Source organism: Odontesthes bonariensis, chromosome 14, assembly GCF_027942865.1.
Source record: "Odontesthes bonariensis isolate fOdoBon6 chromosome 14, fOdoBon6.hap1, whole genome shotgun sequence".
NCBI classification, from domain to species: domain Eukaryota; kingdom Metazoa; phylum Chordata; class Actinopteri; order Atheriniformes; family Atherinopsidae; genus Odontesthes; species Odontesthes bonariensis.
In genome coordinates this window covers 24,755,042-24,780,267 of record NC_134519.1, presented here as the reverse complement: position 1 = coordinate 24,780,267, position 25,226 = coordinate 24,755,042, and the positions used below count along the sequence as shown (strand labels likewise).

The following is a 25,226-nucleotide window of genomic DNA, read 5'->3' as shown; positions in this document are numbered from 1 at the left end:
ACTTTACTTCTGTGAATGTCTTACATAATCGTGGTAAAAAGCATAAAACTATAAAATAATCAGGGACATTCAGAGGCCCTTTTAAGGGAGCGCGTTATCTAATTTTTTTTATATGGGCCACAAATAAAAGAAAAATGGAAAACAGTTTAAGGAGCTGCAAAAAAAACACTGACAGCAAAACAGAGCCATCCATCATTTCGGGGTGAATATTAAAGTTTCACATTTACCTCTGCGTTATACGTCCATTTATCAAGTTTCTCATGTGTCTTTTACCATCTTCTTCCCCAAACCCCACTGCAGTGTCTGAGGCCAGGATTTATTTAAGTATTTTTCATTTCAATCTTTGGTGACGCTATGTAGTTGAGAACAAGCTCTGTTATTGTCGTTTGTTATAAAGCTGGTAAAATAGATGTTTTTTCAACCTGACGCTGACCTGTCATCCTTTTCCTTTGTTTGTTCAGTTTGGCCTTGCGGTTATGAAGCAGTTGCTACCGGAATTTGAAAATTTTGAAAAAAATATCCTCAGGCTTAATGGGATTGCAATATATTCACCACTTCCTTGCTGTGTGAACTTATTATATATGATGAGGGCCTGAAAGGCAACACTTGCATTAACATTTAATATTGAGGCTAAACCTGGTGAGGGAGTAACAAAATGAGATATGGGTTGAAATCCTACATAACTTAACTACTGGCAAATACATGGTACACTTCTCCAAACCAAAGTTATTGCTAAGTTCGCTTCTTTTATGAAAAAGACTTCAGTTGTGGATTTTGTAAATGGTCCGCCCTCATTTTGGGGGGAAAATGAAACTTGTTTAGAAAATCCAACTGTGACTTCCTCTGCTTGGCCCCAGTTGAGTCATACCAAAATTCGTCATCACCTCCGAACGACTCAAGATAATTCTCGAGTGAATGTTTGTTCTAAATGCTTCTGTGTCGTTAGAGTTCATTCAAAGCACCGTAGTTTAAGGAAACGAGAACTCTTTCCCAGCTGAGCGCAGACTGATAAAGGAGCTGACAAAAGCCTGGGGAAAATCTCACTATATGAAATGAGAATCAGACACTCTGACATAGCTGCAGTGTTTAAGCATATTTGACTTCCCCCCCTGGAAGTGATTTAGAAATGACAGAGCAGAGCCGCACCACAACTGTAGCAACTAACATCCACGACCTTTGTATGGTGAACTTATTAGTATGATCTATGTGACTGAAGTTGTACACAAATATACCGTGCTTTTACATGAACGCATAGGTTACATAAAACTGCTCTTGCACTGACCTCCTCCAGGGCTAGTTCATGTGCTAATGGAAGTCAATGACAACAAGTGAGGAAAGAGCCTTTCTCACATCCAACTTATTATAGGCCGTGTGCATACACTGACCTTTAGTCAGTAGTGCATGGTGAGATCTCCCACGTTCTGCAGCTTATTTCACACCAGGGTTAACAGTCTCTGCACACAAACACTCTCATGGAGCAGATATGATTTATTACAGCAGCAGCAGAAGGGGATGCTGCTGTTCGTGGCAAAGAGACCTGTCACAGCTTTCAGTCGCAGCCACATTAATATCAAAACCTGACATGATTTGCATGTTTTCTACGATGTTAAAGCATATAGGTAGAGTGTCCTGAGAGAAAGTGGGGCTTCAGGGTTTCAGAAATTTATACAACAATAAACACTTCTTGCATCCAAATTAGGCAAGGCAAGGCAAGGCAATTTTATTTATAGAGCACAATTCATACACAAGGCAATTCAAAGTGCTTCACAGCTACATAAAATCACAAGAGGACAATAAAATTATTAAAAATAAATAAAAAATAGAAAAAAAAAATTTAAAAAATTTAAAAACGTATTAAAAATAATCATTAATTAATTAATTTAAAAGTGAAGAGTGCAGATAAAATACTTTCAGGTGTGATATGCACTGCTAAATAGAACTGTTTTCAGCCTGGATTTAAACATTATCAGAGTTGCTGTGTTTTTTTTAGTTTTTTTTTTAATTCATTGGAATTCATGGAATCACCCCTATATATACAAGCACATGCATAGAGTAAGACATTACTCTATGCATGTGCCTCCACTCCAGGGGGGAAATCTGTGGTTGGTAGTCATAGGTTTATAATAGCTTCCTTAATAGACATGCCTTTTAAGAATGTGTCGATTCTGGTTGATCATGAAAAAGAAAAAAGGCTTTATCATAAAACACCATTTCTTTGTTCAGAGTTTTGATATACACTTTGGAATATGCAAGCTGATAATATTTCAGATTGATCTGATGCTGATTTTTTTGTAAAAACATGAAGTGACATCATGTATGATGTATCAAGCCGTGCAAATACCGACTTAGAAATATGACAGTTAGCTTCTGGGGCAGTGGCTGGCACCGATTACACTGTTAGCTTGGACCGCGCTGTTTGTTTCAATAAATCTGTCATCATGAAATTAAATGAAACGCTACTTTATTTATCGCAAAAAGAAATTAGAAATTTCACTTTACTTTGTATCGAGATAATAAATCAATCATCAATCAAACATGCTGGGAAATTCCCAGGCACTATTCCCGAGTGGGCCAGGGTGTCTTATTCAGTGTCATTTCTGTTAAATGTGGCAGGTTTTAAAGTATAACCTGCCATGAACACAAGCACATAGTTATCACAGTGAAACTAACATTACAGCCTGCTGCTGAAACTGTCAAATAACCAGCTTAGAAAACTCCAGTTCGGTCATTCAGAAAAGTTGTCAGCTCACAAGTCTACGTTAAAACTCTGAACTATGAAACTCTGTTTTATGTTTGAGTTATTTATCAATTCTGTCAATGAGACCTTACAAACAATGAAAATACAAGTTTATTAATTAAGCTTATTACCCATGACTGCCAGTTGCAGTTTTTCCTGATGAATGCACATGCATCCCGTCATGTTTCTACATAAGAAACCTGTTTATTGCAAACCACGCAAGGAGCACAGACTGAATTGTTTTTGAGAAATACATAAACTACACTTTTGGTAAAAAAATGTACATATTAGCAACATCTTATTTTTAGAGGTTTGATTGCCTTGTCAAAGTACAGTAATGTGTCACTCTGAAAAAACAAAACAAAGACTAAACAGTAATGACTGCTCTCTTTCTGAGTTTTTTTCCACCTGTCATTGCTGTAATTGAAAAATGGATTTTAAAGCTCAAACATATTAGTAATCGGAGTCATCACACTACTAAGTGGCTGAATCCTGCCATAACAGAAACCGCTCAAACTACAGTGCTGGTCAGAGGAAAAGGCTAAGACGGTACAGTAAATGTGCCCAGCTGTTGAAATAAAGTACAAGGCTGATTTTTGTTTGTTTATCGCTGTGGCAAGTTTTTTTTTTTTTTTTTCACACTTGAAAATCGTTTTCTTTTCACGTTTTTCTTTTTTTTTTTTTTAGGGTGAAGCATGAAAAAATGACCCTGACCTTTAAACAACACACGCACCTTGTACAGACCGAGGTTGACCCTGAGGCATCTTTACAAGTACCCAAAAATTAATATGCTGTTTTGTTTTTCTTTTTGCTGTGAAGCTCTGTTGTTGTCTAAAAAACCACATCACAAACCAGCACCTTCCTCTTCTGATGAAGCGTCAGTATTTCTTTATTTTCATGAAAACGCTGCTTTCAATCCAGCAAACGCCTTCCTGCTTCTTAAAGTGCTTACTTGAGTACCAAATGTGTATCCAACTACCACTGAGAACAGTACACAACAATTCTTCCTGTTTAGGCAGTCCAGCTGTTTCAGGTAATGACTAAGTATGGTTTTAATAGATCAAACTGTATATCCGGGCCCTGTTTTGAATATCCAAACAGTAAGAACACTGTAGATATTCACTCGTCTAAAAAGGCAGGTTGCTGCATGTGAAGGCAGATATTTTATTTCCATTTCATTTCACAATTCTGCAAAGCACCGGTACATGAACTGTACAGGAAACATACCTCACATCCAAGGTAGGATCCACTGCTTTGCAGACTTGCAGAGAAAATCTCTTGTGGCACGACTAAAGTAAGAAGCATCACAGAGGGTGTTTTAGGCAAGGAAGCGCAGGAGGTTGCACAAAAACATTTACAACCCATCTTTGTTACTTTAAATTGCATCTGACACGTGACAAAAGAAGTGGAAATGTGGTCCACTTACCTCTGCTTTCCTCCAGCTGGGAGAACCAAAACAGGCTTGTGGCACAGTTGTGAAGATGACAGCCAGACGAGTGACACACATCAGTGGAAATTTTGACATCCATGACAAAAACGGACATGAAAGGTTTCTTCGTGTTTGGCTGACGAGGTGTCGCCATCTTTGGTAAATAGAAAGAGGCACAGTGAGGCTGTAAATGTCATGTAAACCAAAATCCCACCAAGCAAGTGTGAAGTGACACGACCCTGGGTAACACTTGGCAAATCTCTATTTTCTGCCCTGAGAGGACGATCGTGTGATATTTGTTTTGATGTCGCAGATCTCTCTTCTCTGTCTGGTTATTTGTTCTCTCCACCGGCACATCTTGCAGTGGTTAGCAGACATTGAGTTGTATTTATTGCTCGATCCAGTTTGTACCCTGCGACTCAGGATTTTATCCAGAGTGTAACTTGTCCATCAGGAGACAAACAACCAGGCACACACACGTGTTTTTGGACAGCGAGAGGAAGCTTGTGTGCCAATGCAAACCCCACACAGATTTAAAGTGACAGTGATAACCACCACACTTGTTAACATACACTCACACTTTGTTATTATAAATTATGAATTATAAATCCAATAGACAAAACAAACAAACAAAAAAGGGAAAATTAATTAACATGAAAAGATAAAAGTAGCTGTGAACATGAATTAGAGAACAGAAAGGGAATGTTATTGTTTTATAATGCACAATAGGGTAGCCGTGCCGAGTGACAGCTGATTGAAGATGGTGTGTAATGGTTGTGTGTGTGTGTTTGTGTCTGACTGATTTGAAGAGCTTGTCTTTTGTTTACCATAGAAAGAAAATGTGATTTAAGTTGTGATACTGAATGCGTTCTCTCATCCTCAGCCATATTGGAAGACTTGATTCAACTTTGTTCTGGGAATCAGAGATTATTGAGGTTTCTTCATATGCTGAGCCCAGGAAGAGCTCTCTCTGTAAGCTTGGGATCAGACTGGTCACAAAGTCTAAACGTGCTTTGTTTGCTCTCTGCGTCTTTGATAACAAAGCTCCAAAGTAGGTTGTCTCACAGCAGAGTATTCCCACCTTCTTCAATAATTAATTTTCTATACCTGCTCAAACCTGTTCAGGGTCCTTTGGGGGGGGGGGGGGGGGGGGGCTGGAGTATATTTCAGCTGTTACACAGCGAGAGGCAGGGCACACCTTAGACAGGTCTTCAGTCTGTCTCAGGGCTGGAGTCATGGAGGCAAACAACCATTCTTGATCACTCTCGCATTATAAAGACTGAAATTTGATAAACGCATCGGCATGTCAGAAATGTCATTTACCATTCACAGAAGAGTTCCAACTGAGGTTGGAACAGTTGAATATTTTTAGAACATAGCAACACATTTTAGCTGGTTGCTAACATAAGCCAAAACAATGACTCATCATCATCACGTTCACTTGTTTAATTTCTGCTCAGTGTCAGTCTCTACTGTTATTTTGCTGCTCTCTTTTTCTTCCGTTTGTATGCCTCTCTGCTTTCTCTGTGGCTCCACTCCACAGGCACTAAGTCTAAAGTTCAGTATACCAGAAATATGCAAAACCGATCTTTAGAAAGACCTATTTTCACATCCTGATAAGTCACATTTTGACCAAAACACTTTAAGCTCCCGTGATTTATTTTCAAGAAGTAAATGATTGTTTTTGTGCATCTTTACACTGTCAAGGTATCTTACTGCAATAACACTGAAGCACTGCAGGCTATAACAGGTATCCATCACAATTCTACCAGTTAAAATCACATATGATACAAAGTGAGAACCCCCTGTGAAATACTTTATTGGCCGTTGCTGTTTTTGTCCCTTTTACGTCTGAAAAATCAAAATAAGAGGTAAAAACTGCAGAATCATCAACATGCCCTGTTATTCGTTTTCTTCTTCAACATCTTCGCTGGCTTGGTATTTACCACTTACCTCAGCCTAGCACCTCAAAGTAGACAGCTAATCAAGATGCCTGTGAGTTGGCAGAGTGCCCCAAGGTGAGGTGTTCCATATCATTGTTTACAGCGTGTCAAAAAAAAACTCTGAGTGAACAACTGAGGGGATGAGGGACTTGAATCCGGTCCTTGGCCTGAGGGCGTTAGTGGTTGTGGCTATAAAAAAAAAAAGAGATCATACAAGGAAAATCTGTATTTCTGTATTTAAAATAATGTGACAGTCAGTGTGATGATGCGCTTAGACACGGCAGCTTTAACTATAACTTTAACCAGGAGGGGTTGAAACAGTTTTTAAGCATGCCTCGTGTGTTTTCAATTTTCATCGACTCAGTGAGAATTTTCTCACTAAACTTGGACCCCTCAGAGGGAGTACCTTTTTTCTCTCTTCTCATCAACGCTGACCCAGACCAATTAGCAGAAGTCAGTCTCCAAACCCCCGAGGACAGGGGACTCCATAATCAGTATTTCAGGATAATCGGCACCCATCTCCCACTGACCTTGATGTTTTGGAGAAGAGCCGAGACCAGCTTGTATAATTTCCATCGACTCTGTGTGGAATAGAACAAAAGAAAGCAAACAGACCCACACTTTCAACTTTTACTTTGATATCAGCAAACACGGCGAGGGTGTAGAGATTCCCAGACCTTAATGAGAACCCAATTTTTAACATTAAGGGTCATTTCACAGATCTCTCGTTGGCTCGCTGTCCGTGTAGATTTAAAACTCATTTTCATACAGGTGATCCAGTCATGTTGTTTCAAACCATATTCATAAAATCTGAATGCCACCATTCTGTCATTGGGAGACAGGGACAATAACTAATGCAACATTCATACATGTATTAATTAGCAAAATGGAGAGAAGCTGAAAGACTGGGAAATCACACCCCGTCTTTCTTTTAGAAGGTTTTATCCACAGGGTCACTGTAGAGTCTGACATATCCCGGGACGGTTGAGTTTTATGTTGCCTCTTGTTTTAGGGAAGCTGGTGATGTGTAGCCAACTCCAGCCACGTGTGCAACCCAGTTCTATTCAAAGACTGTATATATTGCACTGACCAAACTTTTGAAAAAGTTAAGAATATATGAATAAATAATAGTAATAAAAAGTTCAACTGAATTTGGTTCACTGGTTACCGCATTTACAATTTCTCTCACAAAAGTCATATACAATGTTTTCCAAAGAGCAGAAACCAGAGCAAGAAGTGAGTGATGTTGCAGTTAGATAACCTATAAAAACCGCTTAATGAATAAACACAAGCCCTCCCGCCCTACCAGTTAATCTTTTGTTCTACTACTCTCTGTGGGGGAGCTGGTCAGACACAGGACAGAGCAGGGAGCATGGTTGTAATTCTGAATCATTGTTTAGGTTAGAAATGCCAGCAAGAATGCCGGGGAAAAAAAAAACCCAGTGGCACAAACATATATTCTGAATATACACAAGGGAACAGCGGCAAGTTCCAGTTGCACAAACCAATATATGTTCATTTCAGATTGGAGATTTGCCCGGAGCAAAGGTTTCATAGCTTAGCGTATATTTAGGAGGAAAGATGAATCTTCTGGGAGGCACACACCGAGCAGGAGATTGCTCAGTGAAGAATAGCCCACAGCCTCTGGCTCAGAGTACGTTTATGAAGACGATACAAGGAGAAAGATGGGACAGAGAAATCAGCAGCACTAAAAAGATAAAAAATTTAAAAAAAGAGGGCAAAGCAACGGGCAGTGATGTGTGTGCATTTTCCTTTAATTAGATAAGTTTTTTTTGTGTCAGGTTTCTGTCCAAAGTGCCTTCAGTTATGTACAGAGCAGAGACCCCTGCTGCCATTTCACTGTTCACTCCTTATAACCAGGACCTTTTTTTTTTTCGTTTATCTGTGTCAGTACAAAGTAAAGGTGGATGGTTCTTTGATGACAACCTCCTCCAACTGCCTTTTTTTTTTTTTGTTAACTCCAATACTGAAAATACAATATGTCCAGGTAGTGCCTTAAACAAGTTCATTTCAACGTCAGGCTTTAACGTAATCTGACTTCCTTGCAGCAACAGTGAGTTTTTACTTTGAATTTGAGGATAAAACAAAACTGATCAACATAGCAGTTAGATATATGAATACTGTTGGGTAAATAGATCAGCATCCAGGACACCAATCACCAACTTCGATCATTTTCCCTCTCAGGAAACCTTGAATAACCAATATCTCGAACTGCACAGATTCATCAGTCTAACATCCATATTGGGCGATGTTCAGCTTGTCAGCTGCATTCGGCCCGTCAAGAAACAGGACCTAAACAGATGGCAGTGGCTGATATTTAGCCGCGGTGTCCTGGTTGTGTCCAACAGTATTTGCCCCGAAACCGACTGGATTTACTTACATTTCATTTTGTTGGGCACAAAATATCTTTGGTCACCCAAGCAACAATAGTCCAAAGGGCTAAAAAAAAAATTTAAACATTTTCAAACACATATTCTCTTTTTTTATTTATTTTATGTGTAAGGTCATAAATTCTTTTGCACAAATGTGTGAAAAAATGTGTTGTTTTCATTTAAAGCAAGTGTGAAGAAAGGCTGAAAGACTTCGAAGCTGTACAGTTACTGTACATTCTATAATGCATAGTTCAGTTTCCTCTGGTATTTCAGAGAAAATGAGTTCAACTCCAGTAAGAGGAGAGACGGTAAGCTTTTCCTTTTAGAAGAAAGAAAATCTGATGGTACAAGAGCTCTTTTAATGTTGTTATTTAATCTACATGTCCTTTTTCTAATTACCGTCCATCTGAATCTTCCTTTTGGCATCAACTTTAGAGCTTGTAAAGTTATCCGATGCTCGAGCTTCTCTGATCTCTGCTAATCGAAGGCAGGAGGAGAAAGCTGTAACCACAGCACAACCACCTCAAAATGCCAAGAAGACGAGCATGAAAGAATCAAATGTACGAAGCTTCTGGAACCGTGGGTTCTCTGATCAAATACACTGCAGGTACATCTCGGTGCGACATGCAGCTTATTTTCCACCAAGCAGCAACTTCAGAGGGAGAGACAGGAAGTCAGTGCAGAAGTAGCCACAAGTGCAGCCTCCTGAATGTCAATCCCCAAAGGTCTCCAGGTAAAAAAGCTCCTCCATGGGGGATCCCAAGATGTATCAAATGAGATGATGCATCATCTGTTTCAGCAGGTTTCCCAAAAGAAGGCGACTTTGCATCTGTTCCTCTCTGCTCTGTAAAACAATGTCCTTAACAGACCTGCATTTTTTTGGCAGAGCAAAAAATTCTGACTCCTCTGCAACATAAAAACAAAGTGCAAAAAACACATTTTTGGTAACTCATGTTTTTAATAGTATTTTTTCACATAGTAACCAATCAGGTATGACCTAAACATCTGGAACTGGATGTTTGCATGGTTTTGAGTCTGTGTACAGTTTTTGACATGCACATGAACTTGATGGTGTATCGCAGAGTAGGTAGGGAACAGCAGTGAGGTCATCACCAGTAAAACCTGGAGCCTGCAAGAAGATAAAGAAATTATGCAATCTGAACATGCACATGATCACAATAGATGTGTGACTGCAGATAAGATTACCTGAAAAATCAGTTTTTCCCCATAGTAAACTATGAAAATGAAAAACTTACAGGTATGTTGTTTCTTTATATACTGACACTAAACATTTGAGTGTTAGCTGAACCCGCCCAACTGCTGATGTCCATTGCAATGGACATCAGACTTTGAAAAAAAATCCTATGAATTAATGAAATTAGATATATTCAAAATAACTTCAAATATTATCACTTGTAACTGTTACAATTATACTGAGAGCAAATTTATTTGGCCAGCATGAACATAAATTGATATTTTTGATTGAAAATGGACACTTACTGTTCCCTCTCTGCAGTCGCTCAGCCATGCTTGTCTTGTCTGATGTCTGTCACTCTCTCAGAGCTTGCTCAATGTCATGAAATGATTGTGATTGGATAATCAGGATCCAGTCAGTAACATGCACTGCTGGCATCATTAAATTACAGGGTATTTATTGGTTTAGAGACAGAAATATGTCATGTCCATTCCAATGGACGCAGGGTCTGAAGGGGTTAAAGTTACATTGACGTTCCAGTAATATTAACATTAGATTCTACTGTAGCAACAATCTGTAAGTTGTTCACCGCCCAAATGTACTACAATACTTTTTAAGTAAGGAAATTTACTTTAAATTTAGCATTCTTCGTGTCTTGCCCCCCCCCCCCCCCCTCCCTTCTGAATCTCAATTGCTTCTCTTACCAAGGCAAATATTGGCTCCATTTAACTCAAGATAACAATCTCCTGAACATTCTGACAAAAAAAGTGGCATATTTCAGCTAAATGGGAGAAATTTGACATTTGTTCAAGATCTGTCTGTCTCAGCAGAGGTCGAAGGAGACAAAGGAGAGGGGAAGGAAGGAAAAAGAACAAAAAAATACAGCAGTGTACTTTTTGCATCATAGTCTGTCTCCTGTGTGCTTCACCTCGGCACTACGTGGTGGTTTCTTGCTGTGAAATGCATTTATGAACAACAAAAGCAGACCATATTCCTATAATCCGCTTAAATGAAAAAGCTTTAAAAACACTTTTCTTTTCTCAGGCTCATTTCAAAAGGTGCTAAGCAAGAATACTCAATACAGAAAGTGTTTGATCGAATACAAAAGAGGAGAGGAAGAGGAAACGAGTTCACTTCTACATTAAAACATCAAAAGATTTCACAGGATTTTTTTCCCCAGGGGAAATCAATTTATTGTCATAGTGAACATGGCGAGTGCAGAGCTGCTCTGAGAGGTGATCACATCTGAGAGGAGAGCCCTTCGAAACAAAACACTTGTGATTATACCCACGTAAAAGTGAGGTGTAGGATGGCTGCGCAGGGGCTACTCAAGATGAGAAATCTAGATAGAAACCACAGGCTGGCTGACAATGTCGATGCATCATTCGTAGCTCATGTGATAAAGAGGAAATGCCATTCAGTTTATGAACCAAATACAGCTGCAGAGAGAGTGGATTAAAACCCAAAACCACCGTAAACAGTGTGACCCGTGGTAAATGTGTATCTCACAGAAAAGCTATCCGATTGTTACTACTTTGGTCTCAGCATTCCATTTACAAACTGCATGCGGGCGCTCAAACTGAACGGCATTTCTTTGTAGTTCTGCTGCAGTGAAAATAGCAACAAATTCCTACGATAGTTTAAGCAGCAGGCACTGGCCAAACAGCTTCACTTTTTCCTTAGCAATTTGAAGGAGAACATATATCAGAAGCAGTATACATGTGACATGTCACAAAGCCTCTCCTCAATGTCAAAAACGAGAGGGGAAAAAAAACAAAAAACAAAAAAACACAAGAATGTTCAGATTCAGAAATTCAAGGGAGCATCAACATTCATTTCTAAAGTCGAGGCTTGCACACAGAAAGGACAGTCAGAGAAAAAAGTGCCACTTGAAATCCAACCCCCACATTACAGCACAAAGAACTAACCCCCTGCCAAGTCACCACCCTGACATACCCCCGAACATTAGCGCACACATTCAGGTTAGGTCCTTCTTGCTAAAATTGTGGTCAAAATAAAGTAGAAAACATGCCTGTGTAACATCTGAAGGTCTTCGTGTCAGCGATGTATTTAAAGTGAAGAGCAGTGACGAAACTGTGATATAGGAAACAAAACCCCTCTCTGAGCAGCATCAAGACTATAAGGCCTGAAATATATGATTTCCAAACTGACATTGATTTAAGTCCCCATCTATCTGGAAACATAAAAATAACAAACAAAAAAGAGAGATTAAAAAAAAAAAATAATAAAAAAAATCTAAAATACATTTCCAATCACAGTGCAATAACTTCTGAAAGAAAAAAAAAGAAAAATAAATCATTCAAACAAATTTGACCATCTCCTCAAACCGTGTGTTTCACATTGAGGAGAGTTGGATGATCAGGGACCACATGTCACCTTTCTTTTCTTTCTTTTTTTTTAATGAGTGCACTGTAATCATCCTCCAGCAGGTGGTGCCATTGCACAGTGTGATGGCAGAACAAAAAACAAGGACGGGGGACTGTGAGAGCAGAGCGTGGAACCTGTGTATCAAATATCACATCACCGACCATAACACAAGCAGATATCATATTAATGCTATCCGTGCTTTTCAACTTCATTTGGCAATACGCTTCTGGCAGCTTTTTTTTTTTTCCTCTCTGAAGACTTTAGAGTGCAACAGCCGGCCGGTCGAACTCTCCACCTGTTCAGCGACAAAACAGCAGCCCTCGTAACAGGGGATTAGCGGATCAATTTGGAATCCGCGAGACCCTTAGCGATGGTGCCACCATCAAGGTTAATCTGTCACCCAGGAGGATCAAATAACAGCCTGAACAGCGGCGCAGTTGTCAAATAAAAATATTCACCACATTTTTACAGTGAGGCTAAACGTACTGCACTGCAGTCCTTGTTTTCTACCAGACAAATCAGATGAGGCCGTCAATAAATTCCCCAAAGGGCCGATGAAGACGTGGATCAGACTTTCAAGGGTTCTTATTCACCTGTTACACTATTCTCCAAACAATACTAAATACACGCATGTGAGCCACACTATTGAATCAGGTGACACGAACCGTCTTTAACGTGAACTAATGATCTTTACTCAGTCCTACTTACAATGTGCTGCGGCCATCGATGCTCGCACCAAGCGTATTCTACTGCTGACAACGGGCTAACAACAACACGTTAGTGTTCCGTTCTCTGGTTTTGGTCTTTTGGTTTCCCAATGGTAACAAACTGCCAGCACTATGCGTTAAATAAATATTTGACTTTCAAGGTAAAGCTGGCAGCGATTTACCACACACACACACACACACACACACATACACATACAGTACAAGAAACTTGAGGCCTCAGAATGCTTCAGATGACCGATGTTCTATTGGATCATCAAACGCTGTCTGCCTTTCCAACAGCCGTATCCAGGGGACAACTTTTGGAACAAATGGGGAGAAACAGAAAGGGGGGGGTGGGGGGCATCTTCTCAAACAGAGTCACATAAAAGGAAGAATTGTTGGGTGGTGGGGGCAGGTAGCGATGCAGATGGTATCAACACACTTCTGTCTTAATGATTCAGCATCGACAGGGCTGGATGATGATTTCGGTTTTCTTTTTTTTCTCTGAAGGGTAAAGAGCCTTTCCCAAACTGCGCAGTCTGAATTCAAATCTTCAAACAGCTGCAGTCCCATTCAGCGTTCAGGAACCCATCATTGTACAGCAAACCATCACCATGGTGGCCATTTATGGTGAAATGAATCCTGGTTTTCCTCTGGTTGGTCGAGCGTTACATGCAGATGCCTTCAGAAGAAAAAATGCTCGACTGTTTAATATTACACACAAAGCTTGGAGGCCGAGCCCATTAAGACTTGAGCTGCCATCTTAACGTGGAAAACCGGCGTGCCCATATGTTGCATTAGGTCTTAATGAGTCATCAGCCACAGTTGAGATGTACGATTCAAAGCCAAATGTAAACATGAGACAGATTTCCTTCCGACAGTCCATATTCACTGTCGTGTCTCTTGGAGAGCGTTTTGGTGGCCGTCGTTAAAAGCAATAAGTGATATGCTCTCTCAGCCTTCTTCAAGTGAACTGATGCTTTTCAAACTTCTAAGCTACTTTTAACCTGGATGGCAAGATCATGTCCCCCAGTAGCAATAACGGTCACGGTGAGCTCCCGCTGTCACACGGGCCAATTCAAATGAAGACAGAGACTTGGGCGATGGAAACCTTGAGTTCACAGAGTGTTTTCGCCAAACTGGGAAGCTAAATGAGGCTTTGGAGACTCCCGGTGCACGTCATGGCAACCACGTTCAGTCAGCGAAGACGACCACGGTAAAGTCAACGGCCTTTAAGTGGGGTGGGGTTGAGGATGAACTCGAGTTCAAAACTTTGTCCTTCTGTTTTGGTTTGCCACCCCACCCCCATCCAAAGAAGCATCCACTGCGACATGATGAGAAGTGAAAGTGTGAGCAGAGAGAGGACCAGGAGGTGGACGCTACCATATGTGGGATTCACAGTGAGTCATTTTGATGACGCCCACCCCTCCGCCTAACCGGCGGTAGTTCATTCCTCCGTATAACCTAGGAAAAGCGGGAAAATGCAAATGATGAGGACGGAAAGGGGCAAACACAGAACATGCTCGAAGGTAAGAACGGCTGAAGCACAGAAAACATGGCAGCCAGTTAAAGACATTACATGTTGAGAAAGACATTTATTTTATTTTTGGGAGCTGCTGTCAGGGCTAGTTTAACCTTGCCTTAAAGTCAAGTTGACTTAGGGCAGCTATACACTGCACTTTTCATACAAGTGCACCAGCATCAACATGCCCCTACACACCACACCCCTACTGGCTGACTAGGAGATCATAAACTTCAGAAGTTTGTCCCCGAGTTTCTTTGGGCCGATAACAAGCATTTTTATAATTTTAACAAACCTAATAGTGTTCTCTTTCTTATTAAAAGCTATGCTCAAATTTCACTATTCCTAAAAGCTAAATTAAAGTGGCACAGCTACGGTATTCATTCAACAGATGTGCTCCTGGCAGGTGCTCATTTCAGTCTAAATGAACACCTGCCAGGAGCCAAATGTGTGCAAATGTTCTGTTCGAGGAAATCTCACGAGACTTTCTGACTCACTGGCAGGAATCTTTTATTCTTTTTAAATCAACAGTAAACTAATAATACTTTTTTTTTTTTTTTTAAACTACGCTGACATCATCCATCCTCTGCTATCTGGTCTGATAACAGATCTTTGTTTGAGCTAATTGATCAATGTATTACATTTATTTATTTATTTTTTTTAAATCGTGTCTTCTTCAGGATGACTCGTAAATATCAACCAAGCCTAAAGAAATTCACGTATATGAGACTCAAGAAGACAGAGTAATTGATGGAGGATTCAAAAAGTTCATTTTGCTCACTGAATGTAAGTTTTATATGGAAGACCAATTTAGTTTGTGTGTTTTGTATGTCATGTTATTATAGAGTCACATTTACCTCCACGTGTTGGCGTCCGGGTCGTAGACTTCTATTGTTTTTAGATACGTTGTCCCATCAAAGCCTCCTACTGCCATTAACTGACCATTCACTACAGCCAAGCCCACCTGCAGACACACACCGACACAATTATAGCTGCATCTCACACAGAGTGCATAATTTAGGATGAGCATAAAAAATAAACATGTATTCAAGTATAAAAAGTTAAATGCGGTGTAGTTCTGTTCCGAGACCCAAACAAACTCACCCCACTCCGTCTCGATGTCATGGCAACCACAGGGGACCACTGGTTGGTCCTGGGGTTGTATCGCTCGGCGCTGCTCAGCTCCGTGGTGTCGTCTCTCCCTCCAACAGAGTAAATCATGTCCTGGTAGACCGCGCAGCCGAGGTGCTTTCTCCTGGTTCCCATGGGAGAGACGGTGTGCCAGCGGTTTTCTTGAGGATTGTAGCGTTCCACTGAAAACAAGAGAAAGATTGAAAAAAAAAAAAAATAAATAGAGAAAGAGGAAAAAGAACAAACATTTTGACAGTGATCCACGTTATAGTGTGACAGCTGAAAGGGGGAGACGGTCTTTAGCTTGGCGATGGATATAAAAATGTTTACTCTTATTTGTTTTAGTCTTTCTTGTCACAAGGTTCATTTCTTTCATTGTGCGTGATTCATTACAATACCTGTATTTAATGGGGACGTTCCATCAGACCCTCCAACAGCGTAAAGAAATCCTCCCAGTACAGCGACAGCGACACCCAGTCGCCTGGTGCTCATGGAGGCCACACGAGTCCATTTGTTCTCCTTAGGATCGTATCTGGGAACATGAAATGTTGGCATGCTATTACATAAAGATCTGACAAAGGGATAGTAAAGAAAGGACACAGAAAATTGAACAAAATTATCATCATGCACACAAGAACTCCGAGTGATACCTTTCAACAATATTGAGACAGGAAACCCCGTCTTGTCCCCCGACTGCATACAGATATCCACCCAGCACAGCAACACCCACACTGGTACGACAGGTGCTGGTGGGGGCCACATCACTGCTCCACTGGTTAGTCTTAGGATCGTATCTGAATATGTGAAAAACATAGGAATGTCAGGGGGAAAAAAAGTTCAATGGGATTGATTCTGCCTAAATGAGACATTGAGCTATTGTCGGAACCTTTCCACAGAGTTGAGATAAGATGAGCCGTCGTGACCTCCCACCGCATACAGCAAGTCATCCAGGACGCTCACGCCAACCCCACAGCGCCGTTTACTCATCGACGCAACCATGCGCCACTCATTGGTCTGTGGATCGTATCGTTCAACGCTAGAAATGGCATCTCCGCTGCACCAACCACCAACTGTACAACAAGGCAGCAAGAAGAGAGGAGGGCTCGGAATCAAATTTGGACGGAAACATGAACGTGCGGCATTAACTTACTAATTTGCGGTGAGGTACACACAGTGCTCTGAAACCTCGAATAAAGCTTTAAGAAAAAAAAAAAAGAGAGAAAAAAAAAAGTGGCTTTTACTTTTCTGGGCTTGAAGGCACTGACCTGCAAAAAGAACCTCTCCACAACGGATGGGTTTTCTCGGCCGGGTTCTGGGGCCCTGCATCAGTGGCCGCTCCTGAGGTAGCAGCAGGTAATTCTTAGCTTCATCAACCAGGTCCCTAAAACAACAGGCAAAAAGAGCATAGATCAGAAAATACATACAAAGATATTTTTCTTTTTAAAGAAAAATTTAAATTTGCGTTAACGACAACAGAAAACCTCTGGACTAAAGGTGTGCAACAGCACCATTTTCCCCACAAGCAATATCTGAATGGCCGACAACTTCTTCTACTTAAAAAAAAAAAAGAAGAAAAAAAAAAACACCACCCACCTGCACTCTTCATCACTTTTGATGAGAGGATCGGAGCCAACGGTGCCCACCAGGAACTTTGGGCTCAGCAGTGGCAAGCGGACATGCTGCAGCACCTTCAGAACACAGATTTCACATGTCAGGACTATGAGGCAAAGCATTGACACTCGAGAATGCCACATGTGGCCCCGTATGAAAAAAAAAAAACCCAAAAGACGAAACCCATCGACAAACCTGTGGAAGCTGGGGTCTGCGTTCCTGGATGCTGTATTTGACCCAGGCCATGACGGCGTTGAAAACCTGCTCTTCACTCCGAACATTGAGCTCGTCGCTGGAGATGATGTCGATCAGCTGGTTGGCAGGCAGCAGCATGAACTCCTCGCTTTCCATTACCTATGACAACACCATCAAACAGAGATGGAGTCACGTATGAATCAGTCAGTGAGAACTGTTTCGGTAGGAGATTTTTCTAAAGGTTAAAACAGCCTTTACTGAAATTTTTTTTATGAAATTATGAAAGTAGTGTACATTAACCTGTTAACAAAAAAAAAAAAAAAAAAAAAAAAAAAAAAACAGACACCAAAGCAGAAATACTGACAGGATGCACACGGGTGTTTATAGTTTATAATGTCGGCTCTACAGTCCTGCTTCGTGAGAGGCAGAAGGAAGAAACTCAGGTCTAGTTGAGAATGTTTAAAAAAATCCATCCATCCATTATCTGCCGCTGCTCCGGGCGACCCGTTTAAAAAAATAACCGGGACTAAACAGTTACAATAGGACACGTCTCAGTTTCTACGAACATTGACGGTTAATTGGAAAAAGAAGGTTCAGCCATTCTGCGTTCATTTGTTTTCCAACCATTGCATCACCTTGTTTGTCACACTGTGTCACAATGCACGAGGCATGCTGAAAACAGGACTAAACGGGCTGAAAACCTTTTTCCCCCTTTTCACATCCATGGGCACCATCCTAACATTTAACTTTTTTTTTTTTTTAAAGAAGAAAAAGAAGCATCATTTCTGTGACAAGTCAATGCTGAACATTTTATAACCATGACTTCAAATTTTTCCCTCATTACCACAGAAAGTGTTGCGATGTTCGTTTGTGCTGCAAACGTATTACTCTTTTGAACGCATATTGTTTTGAGAAGCAAAACGCTTTATTTTTTAAATAAAGCAAAACTAGCAGGACTACTGTTGTCAACGCCAAAACAAGGCTGGAACTCGGCTCATAGTACGCAGCAGGGGGTAAGTCAATGTTCATAAATAATATTGCTAGTATGGGATGTCATACAGCTTCATGTCAAGAGGCAAACTATCCCTTTAATACAAAAGGATCAACAAGACACGCGCATTTTACAGTGAACTCCTGAATTCTTGGGAGAGAAAATAAAAACAATTATAGCCAACACAGTAAATGAACTGTTGCACTCAAAGAACAGAGCATTTCTGCCTTACCTCGACTGTATACAATCTGAAAATCGATGTGCCGGGAAGCTGTGAAACTCCTCTAAATGTCACATTGTCACTTTTTCTCTTCTCACGAGACCATCGAGTCGTGTGTATCCTTCCGAAGTTCGCAAGCAAACAGAAATATTCCGATTATTGCTTGTTAAACTGTAGCACTCGCGCACAAACAACCGTATAGGTTACAATCAGCGCGCATCTTGAAGCCTGGAAAAGGGATCTGCAAACAGTAAAGGGCACATATGCCAGAAACCAAACTGAAGTGCGAGTGTGTGCCACTAGTTTTTTTTTGTTGATTATATTAGACGTGCAATTTCAATAAGAAGCAGTAAGTTGCACGTACGCGGGATGGATGTCATTGCAGACTGTCCTGGAGTTTTTCCACATTGTTTTCGCAGAAAAACGACGGCACAACAAACACTACGATAAAAAACTGGAGGCACGGCTCTGCGAGCATCGTGGCGGAATAGACAGAAAGCTACACACCTCTTTCTATGAAAAATAGCACAGGTGAAGGTAACCTTGCCCCCCTGTTCTGCATCTACATCCTTACCTCCTGAAAATTGTGCTGTGTGAACTTGTCTGCAATCCGAAGCAGCTCCCGGCACGAGTGTGTGTCAGCGAAGGCCCTGATGCCCAGACAGTTGGATGGATCCAACTGCCTCTTGAGGAACTCGCAGCAGGCCTCTTGGATCTCAGCCAGTTGGAGAAGGCAGGCTGCGGGGAGCAGAGTCTGGACATTCCCCTCCTCTACAGTTACCTACGGGAGGGGCGAGATCAGCGGATGAGATGCATGTACAAATTGTTATGGCCTTGACATAAAGCCGCTACCGATAAGGAGTTTAAGCAAGAGTGGCCGTCTGTCACAGCATCTCCATCACGACGCGCTAAAAATCCCATGGGTTGTATCTCTGTCTTCAAACCTTTTGAGTTTCTTACTCTAGCCACAGTTGCAGCTGATCTAATCTTGTTATTTTCTCCAGGAGTGACCCCAGTTTGCTCTCACTCGATTGGCTCTTTTGCTTTAGATTTGTTTGTGAAGTTAAGCTAATCAGATATTAGTGAACTGATCTAAACCCACTTGGCAAACCAAAGCCTCGACATTTGTAGTGAACGACAATAGCGGACGATCAAAGGATCTTTGCCATGGTCAACTAAAACCTTTTTAAAAGAAAACTATAAAAAAAAAAACACTCCACTAGAATGAAAAAGAGTTTATAGGAGGTAGGCATCGTTATCCAAGTCTAACATAAAAAGAAGACTTTATGTGAGGAAATTATTAAATGGATTTAAAACACACTCAGAAGAGAGGAGTAAACACTTTGTTCAGGTCAGACCTTGTGAAGGAGTGCTCCCTCCTACCTTCTTCACTGAAATAAAAACTATCCCTCGTAACTGAAATAGCCTCGTATGTTGAGCCTCGTTCAGTGGGACCAAAGGCAGCGACCATGTTCCTCCTTTCTAATAGATATTAAGCTGATTTTTAGCTTTTGTTCACCTCCATGCTTCTGGTGCACATGCTTGCGTATCCAAGCAGAATGCAACTATTCTCACCTGTGAGGTATAGGCAAAGTCAATGAGCAGCTCCATGGCTCTTTCATCAATGTCACGGATAACAACTTCAGTCTGCCTGCTCTCTGCCAGCTCTCCGGTAAACATTGCCCTGAGGACACCACCAAAATTAAGATTCTTAATTACAAAACACAACATTCTCACAGCCAACTCTTGATGAATGGATATTGCAGATTGACACCAAGAATTTTCTTCGTATCAGAGTGTGATTTCGTACCTGAAGTAGGGACTGCAGGCGGACAGGATCACACGATGCGCATAAATCTTTTTGGCGCCCACCACCAGCACCACATCACAAAGCTCCCGATGCTTTCTCAGCAGGTTGATCACTTCCAGGGTCTGCCGCGGGTGTTTGTCTGACACATATGGCATGCGTGCTGGCTGGGGGACCCCTTCAGGGAGCTTGTTGGGGTCCCCCAGAGTACAGCGGCTGGTGATGTCCATTCCAGTGGCGTCCTGACGTGCGCTGGTGGCCCTTCACATAATCAACAATCAGTGAATTAGTACATACATGCATGGTTTCAACTTGACAATAAAAACAACTAACTTTGTTCTAAAAATTTAAGGGGAAGTGCAAGATTTTAAAAGTTAAATTGCGATAGCTATTGTGTAACCCATTATAGACAACAGATCACCCTAAATCCAAATGAGTTCCATGAATGGTAAGATATTGTATCGTCCAAGTCAAACGCTAACCGTTTGTCCTGGCCTGAAAGTTTCCCAGACAATATAAAGAGTAAATAGCAGGCAATCAGATGTCAACTATAACTTAATGCAGCTGAAAATGAATAGATGACTTGAGCTCAAATACAGTCACCACAAAATAGAATTTAGAAACATATTTGATTCGACATCAATGCTCTTGAAAGGCTCTAAAAATTATACAAGAATGTATGGCGATACTATGTCGACGTATGACACCAGCCTACTGCCAATGCACAAACTTGGACTGCACTCAGCTGAACCAAATATAGTGGGGTCACTGACCTGCAGACGCAAGGAGGACAACTTTGGTGCTGGGACTCACTTCGGATCATGTTCACAGCACCAGATACTTGAACACATCCATTTCAACAGGTGTCACCAGCATTATGGGTACGCATCAGACATCCCACAAATAATTTTGAACATAAATTGCTTCTTAAAGTGGTCTTGGACTTAGTTTCAGTTTCCAAATCTGAGTAGTCGAATTCCGTTTAGCTTGAATCCGGTGAATAAATATCCAGACAAGGCATTTTAAAGAACAGCATAAAGCAGCATAAAAACAAGCAATTTAAAGAAAAAAAGAAAAAATAGAACAAAAATTAAAGCAATCAAAGAAGAGGGGAAAAAGAAAAATATAAACTCAACCATAAGCACACCGAAAGAGAAATGTTTTTAACCTGGATTTAAAAGTGCTTACAGTTGTGGCTGATTCCAGTTCTGCTGGTAGTTTGTTCCAGTTGTGTGCAGCATAACAGCTAAAAGCTGCTTCACCGTGTCTAGTTTGAACTCTGGGCTCCACTATCTGACCTGAGTCAGCAGATCTCAGAGCTCTACTGGGTTTATACTCTGCTAGCATGTCATTCATGTATTCTGGACCTAAACCATTCCGTGATTTGTAGACGAGCAGCAGAACTTTAAAATCTATTCTGTATCTGACCGGGAGCCAATGTAAAGACTTGAGAACTGGGGTGATGTGATCTGATCTCTTTGTTCTGGTTAAAACTCGGGCTGCAGCGTTCTGAATGAGCTGCAGCTGTTTGAGACTCTTTTGGGGGAGTCCAGTCAGAAGACCATTACAGTAGTCAAGTCTGCTGGAGATGAAAGGATGAATCAGCTTCTCCTGATCTGTTTGGGACATGAAACCCTTAATTCTGGATATGTTCTTAAGTTGATAAAAGGCTGATTTGTTGACTGATTTGATATGGTTGTTGAAGGTCAGGTCTGAGTCTATCAGCACGCCGAGGTTCCGGACTTGGTCTTTAGTTTCTAGAGACAGTGACTCAAGATGTTTACTGACAGCAAACCTCTTCTCTTTGTTGCCAAACACAATGACCTCAGTTTTTTCTTGATTTAACTGAAGGAAATTTTGGTTCATCCACTTTTTGACTTGCTCTAAGCAGTCGCACAATGACTATAGGACTGCAGTCATCTAGAGACAGTGCGAGATATATCTGTGTGTCATCTACATAGCTGTGGTAGTTGACTTTAGAGTTCTTCAGAATTTGACCCAGAGGCAGCATGTATAGAGTGAACAGAAGGGGTCCAAGAACTGACCCCTGAGGAACTCCACATGTCATAGCCACTCGATCAGATTGGCAAAGGTCAGATTACCACAGTCCTCTTGTGGTTTGAAGTTAGAGGAGAGTTGCAGGTAAACTAACCTTTTTCCCTTAATCAATCTCTACACTGAAGCACGTGTCTGCCTTTTGAAAAGCTTATGCCGAGTCTTAAAAGGACGGATGCCACTTAGCCATGGGGAGCCTTTCATCTCACTCGTGATCCTTTTTGCCACGACAGGGTATCGTTCCGCTTCTGTCGGACATGCTCATTAATCTGTTACAGTTTAGCATGTTGGTGTAAAGCGTAAAAGAGCTCCCTGAAGCTTTTTCATAAACAAACAGTCAGTAAAAGGTTGAACATATACATGCTACTTTGAACATGCACGGGCCTTTTCAGCATGCAGTCGCAGTCTTAATGAAAAAGTATGCACAGTGGGACTCTGTCAAAGGAATCACGCAAATTGCATTGGCGATTAAATAAATAACTTCAATTAGCAAACTAATATTCCGTGATTTCTTTACTATCAATAGCCATAATCGGCCAGCATCTATAGGTTTTATTAGAAACCTCTGCAGCGCTTATACTTCGTAGCTTAACAATACACCTACCTGCGCATTAGTTTTGCGTCCATGCACTGAAGAGCAAAGTATGGTCCAACACCTTCAAGTTCACCTGTGAAGACAACAAAATAAACCACTCTTTTTTCCCAATTTGTCCTCTCACAAATTCACACAACACGCCTCTTGCGAGGACAAGCCAGCAGCTTTTTCTTTGATCGTTGTAGTTTGTGGCAAGCTTAATTCCTGCAACCTACCATAATGGATTTGTGGTAATTTCTCTCAACAAAAAAAGATCACATAACACTGCAATAACCTCTGCCTTTGTAAAGTTTGAAGTGCATGTATTTTGTTGACACTGGCAGGCGTTTGGTTAACTCTGGTGAACATCTAGGGAGTCATCTTAGCTGTGGTGACATTTTGTAGTCCATCTATTGAAAGGAAATTCTGCAGCTCTTCTCCTTTATTAAAGCAATACAATGTAACTTCTCAAAAAGCCCATTATGGAGCTCCCCCTACAGGCTTGGAGGTAATGTACGGTTACACTGTCGTAAATACAACACCCTTTCGCTTTCACGTTTCACGTTTGTTGACGAACCGGCGAGGAGTCAGAAGGTGCAAGCTATGTCGACCGAGAAGGTAAGAGTAATCAAATGTACCTGGGAGCGTGAGAGGGGTCTATTTGTTTTTGCGGTAGGTGTGCCAGAAAGCAAGTCGAAGTACTTCCGCTCAGCTACCGGGCCGCTCCAGCAAAGTTACATAGCGCAGTTTTTCCAACTCAGACCCCCGAAGGGCATAGGAGACAGGCCAATCGTAATATTAAAACTCATTCTAGCAGCACAATTTTTTTTCAAGCTATTATTTTAAGGTAGAAATGTTACATAGTATTGCTTTAATACAATATGAAAAAACACTAACTCCACTTAAATAATAAACACATAGGTTATAATTATTATTTATTGCTATTGTTATCATTAAGCACCAGAAAAAGGTCCATCAGTGGAGGGCCCACAGGAAGAAATCCACGGGACCCAAAGGATGAGGTGCAAATTTCCCTGACCCCACTTAAAGCCTGAATGGAAAGGAGCTGTTTTAGCAGAATTAGGGTATCCATATAGTAACATACCATATTTATTAAGAGGTAATAAAAACAACAAACTTAGCAGGGGTGCCTGATAAACTGGTTCTTAGAAGTGCAGCACTCAGGTTTAATATAGATGCTGTTGCTGTATTATTGTGAAATTGGGTGAATAAACATATTCACAACGTGATATGCCAATTGTCTAGATGTGTGTGTAAATAGCTTGATCAGAGGAGACTTTGATAGCGACTTCATGTCAATAGATCAATGGGAAGACAGGAAATCAAAATTCATATTCTTTAAAAGAGTAAGCCAGATACCGATTTACGTCAAAACATCCCCCGTGTTTATCCCATAACTTAATGTAACCCTAAATAGCACTAACTGCCGTCAACATATACGTAGCCTAGCTAAGACAGGCTAACTCTTAGTTGTTAGCCTGTCCTGCGTAGTCGGCTAGTTAGCATGCTAATGACTACGGTTTCCAGTAATATGTGAAAAGAGTTTGTGGATAGCTATGACACAAAAGTGTTTGTTTATAGGGCTCTTTTTTTTGCCAAATTTTACTTGCAGATAACTCAATTCAACGAGGTAGCACTTGCTGACTGATGTTAGCTAACTTCTCGTGGTAATGAGAATTTACCTGGGAATGCTAAGGGCGACAGATAGTGCTGTGGTGGAGAGTTCACCGGCTAGCCCTATGACATGAAAGCGTTACAGAAAACGAATTACAACAACAAAGAAGTCAGTTAATTTATAACTTAGTCCACACGTCCAGCCCCTGTCCTGTACCCGTTTGAGTTTCTATTTCAGCATCTGATCAGAAATCACTGATTGGTTACACTGGATGCTAACGTTAGTTCAATTAACATCAAATTGTACGATTTAACAGAGTGAACACCGACAACTATGCGAAAAAAAGAAGCAGTCCTGTTCTAGACAGGTTTTACCTTATATTTCCATCCCCACGACACAGAGAAGTTTCCCTGGTTGCTAGTGTTTACAATTTTCAACCGTTGAAAAACGCTGGAGTTCTTCCTTAGTAATGCGCGCATGCCAAATGCCAAGTGCAACTTCCGGATAGCACGTTTTCAAAATAAAACCATGAGATGACGTCATTGCATACGGCCCATTTGACAAACAATACCAAATCTGCATATAAAACATAATATACATGTTTTGAAGTTGAAGACCAGTATTTGGAGAAGAAAAAAATGTTCAAGAATGCTCTGCTGTATATCACATAGTAAAGTCTCCCTTCTGGAGAG

The 25,226-nt window shown here is 40.9% G+C and overlaps 1 protein-coding gene across 1 annotated transcript; it reads right to left on the bottom strand.

Annotated features, from left to right (window-relative positions):
• Nucleotides 1-10,854: 10,854 nt before the first annotated feature.
• klhl20 (kelch-like family member 20) lies at nucleotides 10,855-25,017 on the bottom strand. Its single transcript, XM_075483724.1, has 14 exons — nucleotides 24,909-25,017; nucleotides 22,929-22,992; nucleotides 20,273-20,530; nucleotides 20,038-20,146; nucleotides 19,037-19,243; nucleotides 17,252-17,410; nucleotides 17,039-17,133; nucleotides 16,711-16,826; nucleotides 16,332-16,515; nucleotides 16,096-16,239; nucleotides 15,844-15,977; nucleotides 15,419-15,627; nucleotides 15,172-15,278; nucleotides 10,855-14,256 (listed from the first exon to the last, which is right to left on the bottom strand). Exons 2-14 carry the CDS (start codon nucleotides 22,949-22,951, stop codon nucleotides 14,172-14,174), a joined length of 1,830 nt encoding a protein of 609 aa, XP_075339839.1. The 5' UTR covers nucleotides 22,952-22,992; nucleotides 24,909-25,017; the 3' UTR covers nucleotides 10,855-14,171.
• Between the last annotated feature and the right edge of the window lie 209 nt (nucleotides 25,018-25,226).

Coding starts and splice junctions, on each gene's coding strand:
- klhl20 (XM_075483724.1), bottom strand. CDS start 22,951: ATGGACGCAAAACTAATGCGCAG. Junction 20,531..22,928: donor GACGCAAAACTAATGCGCAG/GTAGGTGTATTG, acceptor GATTATGTGAAG/GGCCACCAGCGCACGTCAGG. Junction 16,516..16,710: donor TGGAGAGGTTCTTTTTGCAG/GTCAGTGCCTTC, acceptor CTTGTTGTACAG/TTGGTGGTTGGTGCAGCGGA.